This window comes from Mytilus californianus, unplaced genomic scaffold, assembly GCF_021869535.1.
Source record: "Mytilus californianus isolate M0D057914Y unplaced genomic scaffold, xbMytCali1.0.p SCAF_1, whole genome shotgun sequence".
In the NCBI taxonomy this organism is placed as follows: domain Eukaryota; kingdom Metazoa; phylum Mollusca; class Bivalvia; order Mytilida; family Mytilidae; genus Mytilus; species Mytilus californianus.
In genome coordinates, this window is record NW_026262581.1 from 84,056,106 (window position 1) to 84,077,311 (window position 21,206).

The 21,206-nt window shown below is 32.2% G+C and overlaps 1 protein-coding gene across 1 annotated transcript in view; it reads right to left on the reverse strand.

The window, feature by feature from the left end:
• Positions 1 to 1,254: 1,254 nt before the first annotated feature.
• Positions 1,255 to 21,206, reverse strand: part of LOC127738209 (multiple epidermal growth factor-like domains protein 10) — a 59,324-nt gene continuing 39,372 nt past the window's right edge. The window contains exons 6-10 of the mRNA XM_052249381.1: positions 7,965 to 8,108; positions 5,283 to 5,435; positions 3,951 to 4,085; positions 3,467 to 3,610; positions 1,255 to 1,534 (exon numbers count right to left, since the gene is read on the reverse strand). Of these exons, the coding sequence (XP_052105341.1) occupies positions 1,425 to 1,534; positions 3,467 to 3,610; positions 3,951 to 4,085; positions 5,283 to 5,435; positions 7,965 to 8,108 (686 nt within the window). The 3' untranslated portion in view covers positions 1,255 to 1,424. The remainder of the gene's footprint in view (positions 1,535 to 3,466; positions 3,611 to 3,950; positions 4,086 to 5,282; positions 5,436 to 7,964; positions 8,109 to 21,206) is intronic.

The following is a 21,206-nucleotide window of genomic DNA, read 5'->3' on the forward strand; positions in this document are numbered from 1 at the left end:
CATAGATAGAACATAGGGGTCAAATGCAGTTTTTGGCTTTTATCTCAAAAACTATAGCAGTTAGAGAAAAAGTGACATTGAGTTAAAGTGATGAATAAGTGAAGATCTAAGACAATCTGCTATGAAATTTTCAGACCAATTGGACCACCCATTGTAGGGTTACTGTCCGAAATAGTTTATTTTATGAAATTTTACTGTTTTTGGCTATTTTCTTTAATAATATAATAAATAGAGAGAAAGTGTAAAAGGCAAAAATGTTCAGCTAAGTAAGATCTACAAATAAGTTAAATGATCAAAATAGTCAATTGACTCCTTAAGGAGTTACTGCCCTTGACACGTTTTTTTTTTACATTATTTCGTGGAAGTCTATTACTGTTTAAAAAATCTTCTTCTCTGAAACTACTGGGACAAATGCTTCTTAACTTTAACTGAATGTTCCTTAGGGTATCTAGTTTATAAATTATATCCGAAGATTTGATCCATCAATAAACATGGCCGCCATGGCTAAAAATAGAACATAGGGGACAAAAGCAGTTTTTGGCTTATACACATGTATTTCAAAAACTACAGCAGTTAGAGCAAAAGCGAAAGAGAGTTAAAGTGATAAATGGGGCATGATCTATCTGTTATGAAATTTTCAGACGAGTTCGACAACCCATTGTTGGGTTACTGTTAGAAATAGTTTATTTTTATTAAATTTTACTGTTTTTGGTTATTTTCTTTAATATTATAATAGATAGAGGGAAAGTATAAATGGCAATAAATGTTCAGCTAAGTAAGATCTGCAAATAAGTCAACATGATCAAAATAGTCAATTGACCCCTTGATGAGTTATTGCCCTTAAAACATTTTTTTTTTTACATTTTTTGTGAAAGTCAAATTACTTTTTCAAAAATCTTCTTCTCTGAAACAAGCATGTTTAATCCCGCTACATTGTGTATATGCCTGTTGCAAATCATGAGTCTGTAATTTAGTGGTACATGAAGTACTTTGTTGCTGAATATCATTTTTTCACAAATTGTTTTGTTCATAGATCATGTAGATTAGGCCTTAAGTTGTCGCGTTTGAGTTGTCTTAAATTTGTCACTATGGGGCCTTTCATCGCTTCATATGTGGTATGGTTTTTACTCATTGTTGAACACTATACGGTGAACTATAGTTGTTAACTTCTACGTCATATGGTCTCTGGTGGAGAGTTGTCTCATTGACAATTATACTAGATCTTCATATTTTCATATATGAAAATCCTTGTAAATTGATAGATATTTTATTAGTTATCTACTTTGAAATCGACACATTCAATCTGCAAATTTGACATAACTTTTGACGTTTTATTGTCTTTACAATGAATAATCCTGCAACCATATGAATGCACCATTTCAGCAAAAGTTTTGTGCATAGAGTTCTACTTATAAATTTATATATCATATAACATAATTTACTTCGAAGATCTTTATAATAATGATCATAATGGCAGCACTTATGCCTCCTCTGATGGCCGTACCAGAACTAGCAGGGAGAGACATCTGAGTATCTACAAATCAAAGTGTAAAGCATCGGAAAAAAATATTACAAAAACATGAAAAACTTCTAGCTAGATCATAACAAAGGCATTGTTATCAAATTTAAGGAAATAGCATGTACTTATCTATGAATATTTCGCTTCACAAAGAGAGGCAGAAGAAACCAAGGGATAAGTCGAAGAAAAAACGTTTGTATACGTGTTGTATTCATCAACAGTTAAACACATTATAACAAGCCTGTTGTGCAGTTGAATATTTTCTACCCGTTGATACACCCTTCACATTCTCCTGTTAAGTGATTAGAAGGGTGCAAAACACAATTTGTTGAACAGTTTCTTAGACAATTTCCACCGAAAGAACCATCTCTACAAACTGTGGAAAATACACAACTCAAACAAGAAAACAAACAGCCTGACACTAGTAAACACATGGTAGTCAGGAACGGTCATTTTCATCATTACATCATCTCAAATGTCTGAACAATAAATAATTTAGTCATGTTCAGTCTTTCAGTCAATTTTCAGATTTATTGACATTAGTGAATTCCGTACGGTTACAGCCCTTGGATGGTGTAAACTTCCAAAAAAAAAAAACGTGTATGGTGTAATGGTGTATGGCATATGGTGCAATGGTAGAAGGTGTATGGTTCTATGGTGTATGGTGTAAGGGGAATGGTGTAATGGTGTAACGTGCGATCGGGTATGGTGTGAATGAATGGTGTACGACATTTAAAACTATGCAAAATATTGAACTGATTGTTAATTTTGTACATTAATTTACAATATTGTGATCAAAATTTGTTTTCTAAAATAAATAAATAATTTTGTAGTTGCACGCTTTACTTGAAATTAAACTGCATTATGGTGTAATGTGTAAGGTGTAGGGTGCAAAGGTGTAACGTATATGGTGTAATGGCACAGGGTGTATGGTGTAATGGTGTATGCTGAATGGTGTAATGGTGTATGGTGTTAGTGGGAAGTTTACACCATCCAAGGACTGTAAGACAACTTGCTTGTAGTCAATTCAGTCTGTTGTTAATCTGTACAGATAAATAACAACTACTGAAAAGTTTAAACATAGACTTGCAGATTTTAATTGCAAGCCAATTGTCGGAACAGTACTGATTTTCTGCAGTGGAAAAATGTCTGAAAATTGAATGAAAAAAAAAAAACCAAACAAATGGCTTGATAATTAACATGGTTAATTTATATAAAATTAAGAGACTTGGTATGATTGCCAATGAGACAACTATCCACCAAAAGTTCAATGAAGTTGATACTGTTCAGTTTTTGAGAACTGTTCAGATCAAAATGATCTTCTTAAATGTATATTTAAACAATAAATACCTAGTATTAAATTAGATTTGATAAAAAATTGACACTGAAGATTGGCATTTATTGAGCGAAAATTTGTCAATACGATTTTATAACATCACTATCTTCATATATACATACATATATATATATCCGTTAACATTTGTTGCGTCAGCATTAATTTTTCTTTAAAACATTTTACTAAAAGAATGTTTTGCTTTATAGACCTAACGAAGATTTCTTAATAATATTTTCATTGATTGTATATATTCATGGTTTGTTGGAGTAATGTCTTCTACTACAGAAAACATTGAGTTTAATTCTGGTGTTAACTTTGATATTTCCAAATTCAACGATAGCTGAAAATAGAATTATTTTCATTTGATCCAAAAGAGTATCTTATCTACGATCAGGGATTTATTATTTCTTTATCAAACATATGTATGTGTGTAAGGAGCAGTTGTTTTAAGGTCTTTTAGAAGTGGAACGACAATGTTAATGATAAAAATTATACCTACATATGACCACAACATTTGTGTTAGGTCTCCTCTTTCGTATACAGTTGTATAACTTGGATATAAGGTTGCTTGTTTAACGGTAATGGAATTATCATAAGCAAGCATTACTCACTTTTATTACAGTACGGTCCATGCTCATAGCCTGGTTTACATCCACTACTATCAACACATTCACCATTAAAACGATCACATGCACTTTCAATACAACCATCACAAGATTCAGAACAATCCAACCCAAATGTTCCTTTGCTACACTCTGAAAAAGTTAATTACCAATATATTTTGTTATCAGATAGAATATTTAAACACGCTGAGTTTCGTATCACGAACAACACTAACAACACCTTATGAAGCACAATACTTGCAAACGGACTGTAAAGTACAATAATCATGACATTAATTAATTAGATCATTCATAACACCATCGCCTTAATTTACCATTCGAACTCTAATATATGCATCACGATCTTATTATAAATAAAAGCAGTTGATATTAGTATACGACTTTTCAGAATAAACGTATTAAAATATTGCAGGATATAAAAGAAAACAACAATTTCTTTGTGCATATATGATCATAGTGATATAATTCTTACCTTCATCACACGATTGACCATGCCAGCCCTTTTTGCAGCCGCCATCAGAGCAAATACCACTGTTTTTTTCACACGGGTTGTTCAAACAGTAACAAATTTTTGTGCAATTGGTTCCAAAGTGCCAATTCATACAAGCTTCAAAACAACAATATGCATATATATGTGCGTACATCGTGAGAAGATCGCAGTATATTCTTCATTTTAAAAGTAAAGCAACATTTTGAGTGGGAGCAAAATAAAGATCAGCACTGGTTTTTTTAGGATTTTTTTTTGTTCTAGTTTGTCAATGTTTGAATTTTTTTTAAAGTTTTTTCAAAAAGGTTTAGTCGTTGTTGTCTACTGAAATTTATGTCCCGTGTGCAAGTTTGAAATAGTCCTGATGATAGATTATCAGGGGTTTCATTCTTTACAGACTAGATCATGAAGTTTCATATTCCACATTGTTCAGTCTCTTTTTATGTTCCACATTACGTTGTATTATGAAACTATGTTTATTTTTTATTGTTACTTGACAAATGTGTTCATTATAAAATTTTGAAGAGCAGAAATTGAAAGAATTGTCAAAATGAAATTCTTAATTACCCGAAGTATAACATTGGTGTGTTTGGTTTTTCGAGAAAAATTTGTATCAGACAGTCTAAAATAGGCGATATTATACAGATAAGGACAACATTATAAAAACCCTGAGATATACGCAACGAAAGTTATAGAAGATGGTAATATACGAAAAAGTTAACATAAACACCTAGTATTGTTTTTCATTTGATAAATAGACACAAAAGAAGGCCATTTGTTGAGCCGAAAATTTGTCAATACGATTTCATAATCTCATCTTCTTCGTATGTATATACAATTGAACATTTGTTGCGCTAGCATTCATTTTTCTGTGTAACACATATTACTTAAAGAATATTTTGGTGTTGTAAACCTATATAGACGAATATTTCTTTATACTCTTTTCATCGATTGCATATATAATCCTGCTTTGTTGGAATAATGTCTTGTACTACAAAAAACACTGACTTATAATTCTGGTGCATACTCTGATATTTCCGACTAGAGCTGAAAATATAATTATTTTTTGTTTATTCTAAAACAGCATCTTATCATCGATAAGGGATTTATTATTTCTTTACAAAACATTTGTATATATGTAAGGAGCTGTTGTTTCAATTTTTTTTAGAAGTTGACTGACACGATGAATGATGAAATTAAGACCTCTATATGACCATAACATTTTTGTTCGGTCTAGTCGTTCGTATAAAGTTGTAATCCTTGGTATAGTTTGTTGGTTTAACGGAAATGGAAGCCTTATAAGCAAGCATTACTTACTCTTATTACAGTACGGTCCATATTCATACCCTGGTTTACATCCACTACTATCAATACATACACCATCACAACGATTACATATACTTTCAATACAGCCATCACAAGATTCATTACAATACAACCCAAATTTGCCTTTGTCGCACTTTGGAGTAGCTAAATATTAATACATTTTGTTATCAGATATAATATTCAAACACGGAGAGTTTCGTATCATGAACAACACTAACAACACCTATTGTAACACAATATTCGTAGATCATCACACGATTTACCATGCCAGCCCTTTTTGAAGCCGCCATCAAAGCAATTACCACTGAAATGTTTACACGGGTTGTTCAAACAGTGACACATTTTTGTGCAATTGGCTTCAAAGTGCCAATCCACACAAGCTTCAAAACAACAATATGCATATATATGTGTGTACATTGTGACAAAATCGCAGTACATTCTTTATTTTAAACGTAAAGCAACATTTTGAGTAAGAGCAACATATAGATCAGTCATGTTTGTTTTTCTTCGTTTTTGTTATAGTTTTTATTTCTTAAGGTTTTGATCCAAACGTTTTGTCGTTGTTGCCTGCTTGAATATATGTCTCGTGTGCAAGTTTGAAAGAGTCCTGATGATATATAATCAGGAATTTCAAGTTTAACAGAGAAGATCATGCTGTTTCCTTTTTCCGCATAGTTAAGTCTCTTTTTATGTGTTATTACGCTGTATTATGGAACTATGTTTTTTGTGTGTTCCTTTACAAACTTTAAAGAGCTGCAATTATAGAAATTGTCAAAATGAAATTCTTAATTACCTGAAGTATTACATTGGTGTGTTATAATACTTGTTTCGTTTTACAAGCAAAATTTGTATCGAACCGTCTAGAATAGGCGATATTGTGCAAATACGGACAACATTATATAGTCTAAAGATTTCCGCAACGAGAGTGATAGAAGATGGTAATATACGAAGATGTTTACACAAACAACTAGTATTCTATTACATTTGAAGATCGCCATTTGTTGAGCCGAAAATTTGTCAATACGATTTTATTGCACCATCTTCTTGGTATGATACATATATCATTGACCTTTTGTTGCGTCAGGATTCATTTTTCTTTAAGACTTTTTACTTAAACTTGTTAAAGAATATTTTGGTTTTGTAGTTTCTTAATACTCTTTTCATCGATAGCATATATAATCGTGCTTTGTTGTAGTAATGCATGGTACTACAGAAAACATTGACTTATAATTCTGGTGCATACTTTGATATTTTCAACCTCGATGATAGCTGATAATAGAACTATTTTTCATTCAATCTAAAAGAGTATCTTATCTACGATAAGGGATTTATTATTTCTTTATATACTTATATGGAGTTATTTCTTCCAGAACGATAGGTTATTCTTTCGAAGAATCAACCCGGACGATACCATGTTTCAATGAAATATTCTCCAAGGCATAAAATAATCATATGTGTGATGTCATTATTTTTCTTGATAAAAATGCAAACTATAATTTACTTCAAAATTATATTCGTCTGATAGTTTTTGTTGCCGATTTGGGAATTTATTTTTTAAAGTTCAATCTATGATAGGTTTAAAAAAAATCGTCATTGCCCGAATTTTAATTTTAGAAACAATAATGTGAAGTTTTGTTAATTTATCGCTACAATACAGAGACATTATCATATATGCGAGATGAATTCTAATGTAAAACTTTCATAACACTTTAAAATAAAGCCAGATTTAACATATTCGTGTGTAAGATTTTGAAAATCTTATTGATTCACACTTAATAGGTTGATTGATTGATGGTTACTTAACGTCCAGTGGCAAATATTTCATGCATGTTCAGGACGATACACACTGAATAGGAAATCATACTGTGGCCTACATGTATTGATATTCGTTTTCGTGTAACATGTACATGTATCACGATTTCGTACCCCCTTCGTGTCAGTTCTTAACTTTTTTACATTTATGTATACCTTTTACTCTATCAAATGATTAACTAATAAAATATTCTTATATTCTATTGAATAACATTCATGTACCTCACAATGAGGTCGGGTTGGGGAAGGGTAATAATTATATCCTGATTATCTGTTAAAAAATGTATTGCTATTCAAAAGAAAATCATTCTGAATATTTCATTCGATTCAATTAAAATTGTTGAAAAAATAATCACTTTTCCGCGATGAAATGTTATTACAAATAGACAAAAAAAAAAACACAGCACCTCCCCCTTTCGATAAACTAAGTTGGTACAATAAATTACTTACAAAGTATCTTGTTTTTTTCATACACCTTTATCAGATGGTAACAATTCATTTGTGTCTTTTTCTTGTCGTAGAACACACCTCGGGGTGTCATGATTGCCCAAAGAAAGTCCTCCCTGCGGTCGGTCTTTCATTTGATCAATCCTGACACCCCTTGGTGTGTTCTACGACAAGAAAAACCTTAAAAAATGCATTATCTATAACTTACCAAAAAATATGTATATATGTAAGAAGCGGTTGTTTTAAGTTCTTTTAGACGTTGAACGACACGGTAAATGATGATAGTTAGACCTACATCATGTACAAATGACCATTACATTTTTATTAGGTCTAGTCGTTCGTATAAAGTTGTATTACTTGGATATAGTTTGCTGGTTTAACAGAATGGAAGTTTTATAAGCAAGTATTACTTACTCCTATTACAGTATCGTCCATACTCATAGCCTGGTTTACATCCATAACTATAAAAACAATCACCATTCAAACGATCACATTTACTTTCAATACAACCATCACAAGATTCAGAACAATCCAACCCATATTTTCCTGTGCTGCACGCTGAAACAGTTAATCATTAATACGTTTTGTTATCAGATATAATATTCAAAAAAAGCAGAGTTTCGAATCATGAACAATACTAACAAAACCTTCAGTAGCACAATATTTGTGGACGGTCTGCTGAGTACAATAATCATGACATAAGATAATTAAATTATAATACCGCCTTAATTTACCATTCGAACTCTAATATTTGCATCCCGATCTTAATATGAAGTAAAGCAGTTTATATATTGGTAATTGGCTCTCAAGGACAAAAGTATTAAATTATTACAGGAGATAAACGAATACAACTTTTTCTTTGTGTATAAATGATAATGATATAATTCTTACTTTCATCACACGATATACCCTCTATGTCTAAATTACCCTGGCAAAAAATGTTTGGACTCGATGGTATCTAATATCCGGCACGGTGACGGAACATCAATAGACAGAGAAAAGGTAGTTTTCTGTTTTTTTATTTGTTGTTTTTATGATATCGAAGAATATATATACGTATATAACTATTTTCTATTGTGAGATGTAATAATTTCTACAACCGTTCTAGGTTAACGGAGAAATAAGTAAAAATGCACGTCAAAATGACAAATTATGTGAACCTTACCTCGAATTTGTTTAATTTCTCGTTAAATTGTTCACATGGTACGGAAAGAAAGATATTGACATGGAGATTGCAAAACTAGTCACTTTGAGCACCTAAATACTTGTATTTCTGCGAATGGAACGAAAGAAATGGGTCATGTCAAAACAGAAGCGCCCGGTTTTGTCAATGTTGTTTATTACACAATGACCCGGTTTTGTCTATGTATAGAACCCGGTTTTGTTTATTTTATGAAAAGCAACGTTAACACCGGTATTCTGAAACAAAAAAACAAATTTACAAATGGCTGATCATGTGGGTTTTCAAACCAGATACCTCAATAAAGCCTGTGGCTAAGTTTAATTACATTGTTAAAGAGGAGAAGATTTTTGTAAGATAATTGGCAAAAACGCAAAGAAATGGTAAAAATCGCAATTAAAGGTGAATAATGCTTACAAGGACATCGACCAAGTCGACGTATTCGTATATATTGTCTTGCTGTTTTGCTATGGATATAACTTTTAAATATTTCAAGATAATAGACAGAAATGGAAAAAAGAAGAAATTTGTCATTCGAGGACATTAACTTCTATAAGAGTTCGTGTGAGAGTTTTGATGTATATGGACAAACGGTAGAGCTCAACAATGTGAACATATCTGTTTCTGTTAAATTTTCTCTATCTATAGCTGTTTTACAAAAATAATAGACAAAACTTGCATCCCCCTATGTTCTATTTTAAGCCATGTCGGCCATCTTTGTTGACAAGCGGGGTCATCAAAAACTTTTTAAACTAGATACCCCAATGATGATGAAAAACAGTTAAACATAAGTTCGTTAGACCTTTTAAAAGCTACATAAGGTTGCGGATAAGGTTTGTTAAATGTTTTGTAGCCCAGTAATTTCAGAGGAGAAATTATGTAAAAAATTAACGGAAGACGACGACCGACAGGGGCCAAGTGATGAAAAAAAACCTCATATTTCCCTTGGGGTCAGGTAAGCTAAAACCAACCAAGAATTCCAAACAAGATTGCACCGTTCTTGAATGAAAAAAATGTCTAACAATTCATAATTAAGGCTTACACGAACGAGATAAACTAATCATACATGGCAAAATAACTTCAATTGCGTTTTTTTTTAACAAAAATGAATACTACGTATTATTTATACAAGAGTTACTGTACGCACTGACATGTCGCGACTGCTGGAATGATCGTTATTGAATTTATTTTGAAGGTCTGTAAGATAAATAATTAAATAATAGTATTACATAAAATTAACATGGTTCATGGAACCATAAAAAAAAGTCAAGGTCTGATAAAACCTGCCAGACGGACATGAACACATTACAATCATTAAAACAAACCAACAAAAAATATAAAACTTAACATTTACCAATAAATCAAAAAAATAAGTTCAAGGTCACATAAATAGTCATTTGCGCCATACAAGCAAATATAGTTGACCTATTACTTATGATATTAGAGATGCGGACTTGAACACGAAATGTTAACCTTGATCATAGATATCAGCCTTTATCAGCTATTCATTTTGTAAGGAAATCGATGAACCATGAAAATGATGTCAAGGGCAATGGACATATATATGACAGATAGAAACATCGTTACATAAAACGTCTGTGTACGAGGTTTGTTGCAGTCAAACCTTCTAACTTCTGACATATAAAGCTTCATACAAATAGTTCAAGCCGCCACGAATTTGCATCCCTTGGTCTCGCATTCCGACAATTCCAAAATATCAATGTGAATTTTTCGAATAAACATGATAATCTTACTCACATTCATCCAATTTCGCGGGTGTCCCTGGTTTCTTAGTTCTTATAAAATTTTAATTTGGTTTACGATTTAGTTATATAACATCAGTGGCAAATCCAGGCGGCGTATAGGTCGCACGCCCCCATTCCCACTTTTGATGGCCAAAAAAATATTAAATCTTTTTCTTTACGATTTATTTTAGCATAAATTCGTCCAAAACATTGTTCGCTTCGCTACGCTCTGTGGTATGTAAGCCGTTTGAATTACGCCTATTTTGAAAAAAAACTGAATCCGTCCCTATATATTGTCAATGTACGATAATCATAACACAATGGAGAGATAACAGAATTGCTTATTTATTAATAAAATAATCATTATTGCATTTTCTCGATGGCCTGAAACTATTATTCTAATTTATACTTAGTATTATAGTTACAATTGGGGATAAATAGATTTGATTTTTAATGCATGATTATTATAATCCTTTTCACACCATAAACATTCATTTTCTATGGCGATTCTGCATGCATATATACATTTGTCTGATTATCATGCCTTATAATGAACATTTAGCCCTAAGAAGATTTATTTTAAACGATCATAGGAAAGATTACACCCCTAGATTACTTATAAAGATAACCATCCTGTTGTGCAAGAAAATCACATATCAAATGTGCGTCCTTTAATTTTTAAAACCATGAACTCTAATTTTAAGTTTAAACACTCAAATTTACATAATTCATATAAAAAAAAACATAAAGAGAGCTTAAACCTCAATTTGCGGTTTAACCTTCATTTCTATCTATTTCGCAATAAGAGTATTTTTTTAAATGCAAAGCAAAATAATAATTATAATTATTTTTGTTCCAATAAAGTAGGAATTCAAGTGTTTGAGGATTCAAATCAATAATTTGTTGTCCTCTGTGAGAAATCGTTTTCCAACCAGCCACAAAACTCCTTTTAAACGCTGAGGTTCAATTATGTTATGCAATTATGCATTTTTTTTTCTTTGACAAAACCGGGTTCTGCCTTGTGAATTCAAGGACAAAACCGGGTTGTACACATTGACAAAACCGGGTGCTTCCATTTTGACATGACCCGTTTCTTTCGTTCCATACACAGAAATACAAGTATTGAGGTGCTCAAAGTGACTAGTTTTGCAATCTCCATCTCAATATCTTTCTTTCCGTACCTTTCTTTCCGTACCATGTGAACAATTACCGAGAAATTAAACAAATTCGAGGCAAGGTTCACTCAATTCGTCATTTTGACGTGCATTTGTACTTATTTCTCTGTTAATCTAGAACGGTTGTAGAAATTATTACATCTCACAATAGAAAATAGTTATATATGTATATGTATTCTTCGATATCATAAAAATAACAAATAAATAAACAGAAAACTACCTTTTGTCTGTCTATTGATGTTCCGTCACCGTGCCTGATATTAGATACCATCGGGTCCAAACACTTTTTGCAGGGGTAGTTTGGACACAGTGATACAACACCAGCCCTTTGCAGCTGCCATTAAAGCAATTGCCAGAAGAATTTTCATTCGGGTTGTTCAAACAGTAAAAAATGTTTTGTGCAATTGGATCCAAAGTGCCAATCCACACAATCATCAAAATAACAATATGTATACATAAGTGCCTACATTGTGACAAAATTGCAGTTCATTTTTCATTTAAAATGTAAAGCAACATTTTGAGCGGGAACAAAATAGAGATCAACACTGGTTTTTTTAGGGTTATTTTTTTCTTTGTTTTTTTTCTAGTTTGTATTTATTTTTTTAGTTTTTTTTTCAAAACTTTTGTCGTCGCTTCTTAAATGTACGTCCCTTGTGCATGTTGTGCAAGTTTGACACAGAACAGAAAAAAAGTAAAATAACAAAAATACCGAACTCCAAGGGTAATTCAAAACGGAAAGTCCTTTCTAAAATGACAAAATCAAACTTTCAAACACATCCAACGAATGGAAAACAACTGTCATATTCCTGAATTGGTACAGGCATTTCCTTATGTAGAAAATGGTGGAGTAGATCATGCAGTTTCATAATCCGCATAGTTCAGTCCTTTTTATGTTATATCACGTTGTTTTAGAGATTTCCTATAAAATGACGAAACTCGACATAAACAACCTACAATGACGGAGGGGATCATAGACTCATTGATATTTTTGCTCGTCGAACACACATATTTTGTAGGAATAATTGTTTTTCAAAAATAAACACAATTTTCTATTTCAAATCTTTACATATTTTGTTAGATTCTGGCTGACTTTATAAGCAACAACCTTTTAAGGGAATAATTAATCCAGTTACAGGTCATCAAACGCACCGACCATTACTTGGTCATTTAACTTGACCCATATATTTAGTTCTCAAAGGATAAATTCTTAAAAGTTCTAAAATCAAAATTTAGCTTAAAAGAATAAAATAATTAAATCAAAAGCGAGATGATGTTCTCATATTTTATTTATAAGTTATAAGGTTGTCACAGGGGTTTCAAACACGCCGGAATATCAAAAGTGTACACGACTTACTTCTTTTTTCGTATACTTATATCATTTTTTCAAGATACTTTTGTCAGAGGGAGAAATTCAGATAACTGATGTATCTGTATCTGATGGAACTTTATCATCTTTCTGTATAATTTTATAAGATATAATTTGCTAGGATGTATCTTCAAGAAAACAATTGATGACACTTTACTAAATCAGTAATTATAGTTACTTCTTTTTTCTTTATTATAAAAAAACGCATGGGTTTTATGAAGAGTTTGCATACGTACAAATGTAATTTAACGTAATTGCTCACAAAATGTGCTTAAGAAATGTTTAGCGTTCAGCTTATACAAATACGTGTGAAAAACGGACATGTATGGAATATTTGATTGCAATTGTGTTAAGTAAAATATTTTTATTTTCATGACAAACTTATGATATCAAAGAGACGTTATTTCTTAGTTTGTACGTCTGTTCATTCATCTGTCCCGTTTAAAATTAAAAACAAAATAAGGTTATAAAGCATATTAGGGTTTTACCCTGATTAAGTGGTTTACTAAACATAGAGATGTGATAATGTGAGGGAGCACAGTGTCTAATGACCACATATTCTTGTTTCAAATGGTTTGAATATACATGTACATGTAAGTGTATTTATATTATTCATAACCGCCTCGATGGCCGTATGATAACGTACTCGCCTCGACTACGGTTCTTTGGTTCGATCCTCGGCTGTATCAAATCAAAGATTGGCAGCCCTCTGCTAAGCAAGCTATATTTAAGAGTAAGTGCAAAAAAATGTTCGGTCCAGAGTCAAAATATCATGAATAATATGTCCCGATAGAATGACATGTCTTCATGTGTACTGTTACCTTGTGAACTAGTGCTTTAAAAAAATTGGATAAGCGTGTCGGTCTAGTACAAAGTCGGGTTCATATTCATCTCGCCCTGAATGTGCATACTTGAACTACATATGCAATGACCACTTATGGTCAAACATTCTGTTTAAAGTTTTATTTTAGAGCTGCGCAAACTCGTGATCTTTTACATTGCATAAGGAATAAAAACATTAAAAAGGAAAATATAAGCGTGCTTTTTTGACTGGATTTTCATTGGAAACTTATTATCTTATTAGTTTTTATGTTTTTCACTTATGAAACACACATACACTTCAATAACGTATGTAGTAAAAAAACTAATTCGGAGACCCTCTATAAATTGCTTATCAATAAAATGGATAAAAAACTATCAGTAAAAGTACTGCAAGGAATATCAAATATTTTGCCCGAAAATGTCTTTTGTATTTGGACTCATATAGCACTTTTTGTCAACATAGGCTTGCTCTGTTTGATGGGATGAAGGAATAACAAACAACATTATGTATGAATTGAAAACTGTCATTTATTATTAAAATGACGAAGAATCAACAAAATGATAAACATGTATTATAATTAAATCAATAAATCATATTTATAAACAACATATATGTTTATAATGACAAAACCTTATTGACCCATTCCATGAAAGATGGGGTTACATTCGCCCATCGAGGATGAAGTTACATTCGAATATAACACTGACATCTTGAATATGTATGTGCCTTACCGAATAATGTTGAATAACAATACTCCAATTAAATAAAGTTAAAATATGTCAATTTTAAAATGATTTATTTTGAAAATAATATATTATTGAAATGAGTTATCAAGGGAGGGATGGTGGGTACAATTTCAGTTCCAAATTTTTCCTTCCACTTTCTATCTGCACTGAAGCGCCTTCTGAGATCAGATTACATGATCAGGGGAAGGAACTAAGTATTAGCATTTCTCCAATATAAAGTCAAAGAGTTATTCCGCTTTCTATAGTATCGCTAAGTTTGCCAAAAAATCATTTTTAATAAAAATTAGCATTTTTGTCAACACAGGCTTGCTCTGTTTGATGGGATGAAGGAATAACAAACAACATTATGTATGAATTGAAAACTGTCATTTATTATTAAAATGACGAAGAATCAACAAAATGATAAACATGTATTATAATTAAATCAATAAATCATATTTATAAACAACATATATGTTTATAATGACAAAACCTTATTGACCCATTCCATTAAAGATGGGGTTACATTCGCCATCCTATTGTTACACAAAACCTTCCTTGTAACAATATCCCCCATCGAAGCCTGTGACAAAACATTTCAGAAACAATGAAGCCCAACTACCAAATGAAATTCACTATGAATCTAAATTATCTACATCTAAGAGGTTTCATTCATGATTCTATGATTATAACATGTACATGTATTAACCGATTTCAACATGGCTGCCAGAGGCCCATGTCCCTATGGCAACCAACGTCAAATATACATAATTTACCTAAATTTACCATTTATATCAATATATATTTTTTATCTTTATGTTATTAATCAAGTAAAAATCGTTTTTATTCGTTTCATGTCAATATAATTATGTTGATATGTTACCAAACAGTTTTGTGTGCTTAATTTCACGAAAGATATTAGTATTTCCCACATAGTGTATTACAGTGCGTAATTTTATAGTCATTAAACTTTAGGGGATTCCAAAAAGTTATGACACCCGTATTGTCTGCAATGACAACCGGGGATGATTCATTACTGTTGGTTTAATAAACTCTTCGAAAATCGGGTTATTCCACTGCATCATTACAACCTTTATAATGACTTATGACATTTATATATAATACCTATATCCTCTCAGATTATCGTTACTCTTAAAAATATTTAAGGATTGCCAGAGGCCCATGTCCCCATGGCAACCAACACCCCCAAAAAAAATCATATTAACTACACAACACAATATTACACCTTAAGTCTGTAATGTACACAGGATTGAACAGAAAGAGGCCCATGTCCCGATTTTATTTTAAATCACAGTGTCAGACATAGATTCAATTAAGGCGTCTTATGAGACTTATATCTACATGTATATACCATCTGTCATGGCAAACCCAAAAACAATCATATAACTACAAAACATTATAATATTCAATTCTGAGACTCCATGATTGAATTAAAGAGGTCCATGTATCCATTTCCCTTCTAGTCATCTACAAAATTATACCTTCACTTATTCATTGTACTTTAATCCAAATAACTTTTTATAAAATTGAAAAAAGATACATAAAAATAAAATGATTTTTTCAAACTACCTTGTACCATTAACTTAGATCCACAGACAGAAGCCCATGACCCCATGTCTAAAAGATATAGTCAAATACAATGACATCAAAAATAGTTCTTTTCTACATACACGTATCTATAATACACCACATACAAAAATATGCATTTACTAATTAATACAATATAAAACATTTGAAGAAAACATCTGGCAAAAAATTTGAATGTACAATGGTAGTAGCATATTTCATAATTTTAGGTGATTCATTAGAATATTGTTGAGAATAAGTTGCCCCATAAATGTAAAAGGCATCTTGCCATTTTTTTCGGAGTTCCTCCAATTGATGCCGAACACTGTTAGCAGCCTCTTCTTATAACATTTGAGCACGAATGATTGCTGCTCTCAGATGATGGGTTAACATTCATATTTGATGTGGGTTCCAGTTATGGGGTCGTCATATCTGTTGCATTTAATGTAGTGTTACTTTGCGTTAGTGGCAACATGGAATTAACACGACCGGTTTGTCAGTGCTGGTATTAAAGTTAGATCTGATGTATTTGCGTCCTTTCCTTGTATTACACCAGTACTTCTGAGAATTGTAACAACAGTTTGTGTGATGATTGGTGCTGCAACATTTTATGTCATTGTAAGGTACAACCACCCCAGATCAGAACTGCCTATGTTTCCCATTAACTTGCCCAGCCTCCGCCTTTTACGAGTACTTGTTTTATGTAATTGCAAAGTCCTCTGATGAGGGAAAAGCTGAAAGAGAATGTAAAATGTGCACTAATCAAAAATACAGTATGTACATAAGCACAACAATCTATATAAGTGCCATATGCACTGTTTATTGCTCATCAAAGCACCATTTGTACTAGAGCATCACTGAATTATCTAAATGCTTTATGACCATGCACTGCTCATCAAAGCATAATTTGTACTAGAGCAGCATTGAATTATCTAAGTGCCATATGCACCATGCACTTTCATCAAATCACCATTTGTACTAGAGCATCATTAAATTATCTAAATGCCATATGCACCATGCACTGCTCATCAAAGCACCATTTGCACTAGAGCATCATAAATTAGTATATAAGTGCTACATGTATATGCACCATGCACTGCTCATCAAGCACCATTTGTACAAGAGCATCATAAATTAATATAAGTGCAATATTCACCATGCATTGCTCATCAAAGCGCCATTTGTACTAAAACATCATTTAATTATCTAAGCGCCATATGACTATGCACTGCTATTCAAATCAACCATTTGTACTGGAGCATCATTAATTCAACTTTATGTCATATTCACCATGCACTGCTCATCAAAGCACCATTTGTACTAGAGCACCATAAATTAATAGTTGTCATATGCACCATGCATTGCTCATCAAAGCACCATTTGTACTAGAACATCATAAATTAATATAAGTGCCATATGCACCATGCATTGCTCATCAAAGCACCATTTGTACTAGAGCATTATAAATTAGTATAACTCCCATATGCACCATGCACTACTCATCAAAGCACCATTTGTACTAGAGTAAGTGCCATATGACCATGCACTGCTCGTCAAAGCACCATTTGTACTAGAGCATCATTAATTCATCGTTATGTTATATTCAACATGCATTGCTCATCAAAGCACCATTTGTACTAGAGCATCATAAATTAGTATTAGTGCCATATGACCATGCACTGCTCATCAAAGCACCATTTGTACTAGAGCAAGTGCCATATGACCATGCATTGCTCATCAAAGCACCATTTGTACTAGAGCATCATAAATTAGTATTAGTGATATATGACCATGCACTGCTCATCAAAGCACCATTTGTACTAGAGCAAGTGCCATATGACCATGCACTGCTCATCAAGGCACCATTTGTTCTAGAGCATCATTAAATTATCTAAGTGCCATATGACCATATACTGCTCATCAAAGCACCATTTGTACTAGAGCAAGTGCCATATGACCATGCACTGCTCATCAAAGCACCATTTGTACTACAGCATCATTAAATTATCTAAGTGCCATATGATCATGCACTGCTCAACAAAGCACCATTTGTACTAGAGCAATTGTCATATGACCATGCATTGCTCATCAAAGCAACATTCAGGGTTGTTAAATAATTCTTTCATGAACCCTAGCAGACAGACTGATTAACTGTTAAAATTAATGTATGATGCAGCTGTGTTTTAATTTGCTTTTGTCCGGGTTGTTAAATGATTTTATCTTAATTGTTTTAATGACCACTACTAGACTGTCTGAATGACCACGAAAGTTAATGTATGATGCAGCTGTGTTTTAACTCTAGCACTTTTAATTACAAGTCGTATAGTTTATGACTTTGTTTGTTTATATTCTGTGCCTATAGTTGTGTGGTCTCGAGGTGACTGCTACTTTGATACGTGAGAAAGTATCCAAAGAATATGAAGTTTGAGATTGTTGACTAGCGACATGTATTTGCTGTATGTTGTACGCAGTTATAGTTAAAATGTATCCATGATATTTATGTGTGTAATATATTATATAATTCGTCTAAAAATCAGCCGAACAATGTTGGATCTGAAAATTTGCGGTTCTTCACTGGCCGGGTTTTGAACTCATGCTACTGATATATCATGGCGTCAAATCGCCTTGCACTGTGCCCGACGTGCTAGACCACCTAGGCTCTCCAACTAAAGTGCTCAGAAAATCAACCTATATATATAAGTATGAACTTTTACATAATAGATATTTAATAAGATATGACGTTTTTTAATCCATGCATTGGCCAGGAAGCCCCTTGACAAAAGTATTCTGTTATAATATACCATAGTTAACAAAAAAGTGTTGGCATATGATACTCAGGTTATAAGGCTCTCGATTTTATATTTTATCAACCACAACAGAATTGATATAAGTACCCTAAGCACTGCTCATCAAAGCACCATTTGTACTAGAGCGTCACAAATTCATCTAAATGCTATATGCACTCAAACCTAAATACAGTATGTACTCAAACACAACAAATCTATCTAAGTGCCATATGGGCACTGCTCATCAAAGCACCATCTGTACTAGAGCCTCATAGAATTCATCTAAATGTTATATGCACCCATCCTGAATACAAATATGTACTCAAGCACAACAAATCTATATAAATGCCATATGGGCATTGCTCATCAAAGCACCATCTGTACTAGAGCCTCATAGATTCAGATGCACTTGTGTTAAGTACATAAATGTATCCAAGTACACTATTTATCTAGGTGGCTCATCAAAGCACCATTTGTACTAGAGCCTCATAAATTCATGTAGGTGCCATAACACCTGCTTAAAGTACACAATGTATTCAAGTACAAAATTTAAGAAAAAATAAAATAAAAATCAATCATATTATATACATGTGTCATATGCACTATTAACTAATACATGTGTGAATTCTAATTACAATGATTTTTGGTGTTGAAAGTCTACATGTATAATGTTACAATTATAATAAAACTCAAGAAGAAGACCCAAGCTCTGTAAATATTCGCAGTATTTAATTGCCCACCTAATTTGCTATGATAAGGATTGATAAATAAATTTATCTTAGTTGTACTCATGAACCCTAGCAGACTGTCTGAATGACCGTTAAAATTAATGTAATATGCAGCTGTGTTTTAATTTGTTAGGGTTAAGGTTGTTCAATAGTTTTATCTTAAATGTTTTTATAAACCTTAGCAGACTGTCTGAATGACCGTTAAAATTGATGGATGATGCAGCTGTGTTGTTACTATCATGACTTTCAATTACAAGCCGTATAGTGTATGAGTTTGTTTATTTATCTTCTGCTCCTATGTGTGGTCCCGATTTGATACAAACACGCGAGAAAGTATCAAAGGAATATAACGTGTTCTGTTATAATAAAAACTGTTGGGATATAACACTCCGGTTAAAAGACCCTCGATTTTAATATAATTAATATTGAAACAAATAATTCTGATATAATATACCATAGTTACATAAAACTATTTGTGGCATATAATACCCAAGTTATACCCCCAGTTTTGAAAGAAATTGAAGATTGACTCGAATTGTTCTGTAAAAGCATGTTTATGGGTAATTTCCCTCGAACTTAATAGCTTTAACAAATAAATAAATAAATAAAAACCTGTCCATAATATACTATAGTTGCGTAAACTATGTGTGGCATATGATACCCAGGTTATACCCCCAATTTTTGAAATAAAATGAATAATACAAAAGTAATTGACTGCCATTTGTCACTATATCAAATTGGTAAATTCCCGAGTAATTTTCCTATAACTTAATAGCTTTCAACAAAATATATAAATAAAACATGTCCAATACTTAACTGCGATAAGCTGTCTTCTTGTATTGCCCTTCTAGTGTTTCGAAAATATTTTGGTATACCAACACCATAGTGGAACGGAACACCATCAACATAGTTATTGCGATCCTAAGTGAAATTATGTTAGGTCTTTCGATTATGAATAAACGTTCCCAATCTGTGAACGTGTAAAGGTAGCACGGTAGTATTTGCATTCCGGAATTTAGGTTGCTCTTTTGTGTACCCTACCTAAGTCAATGTATTTGAACAGTGTGATTGGACAAAAAATACAGTATCAACTGAACATATTTTCCCAAACTGAGGGATGAATCAGGTGTAGAAAAATATGAAATAATTTTACATACAGGTGAAAATGAATTTTTGAGAATTTTTTTAAATTTTGTATTCACTGCATGATAAAAGACCTAAAAGCACTAGTGGCCTTAGGTTTTTAAAGATAGCAAAAAAAGTAAACGGTCATGATACATATTTAAATTCATTTCTGAAAATTATAATGAAAGTACTTCAGTAAACTGTGTATATAGAATTTTGGGCAGTGCTAGAAAGTGGTGAAAAGTTTAAAAAGGCTATCATTATCCCTTATGGGCCAGGAAATACTACCGTGCCACCTTAACTGGAATATATATGTTTACAATAAATCAATAGAGGTCCTTTTTTCACCTATACAATTTGTAAGTTTATCAATAAAAAGTTGATTAAGGGCAACTAGAATAAAAACAGCTCTTAAA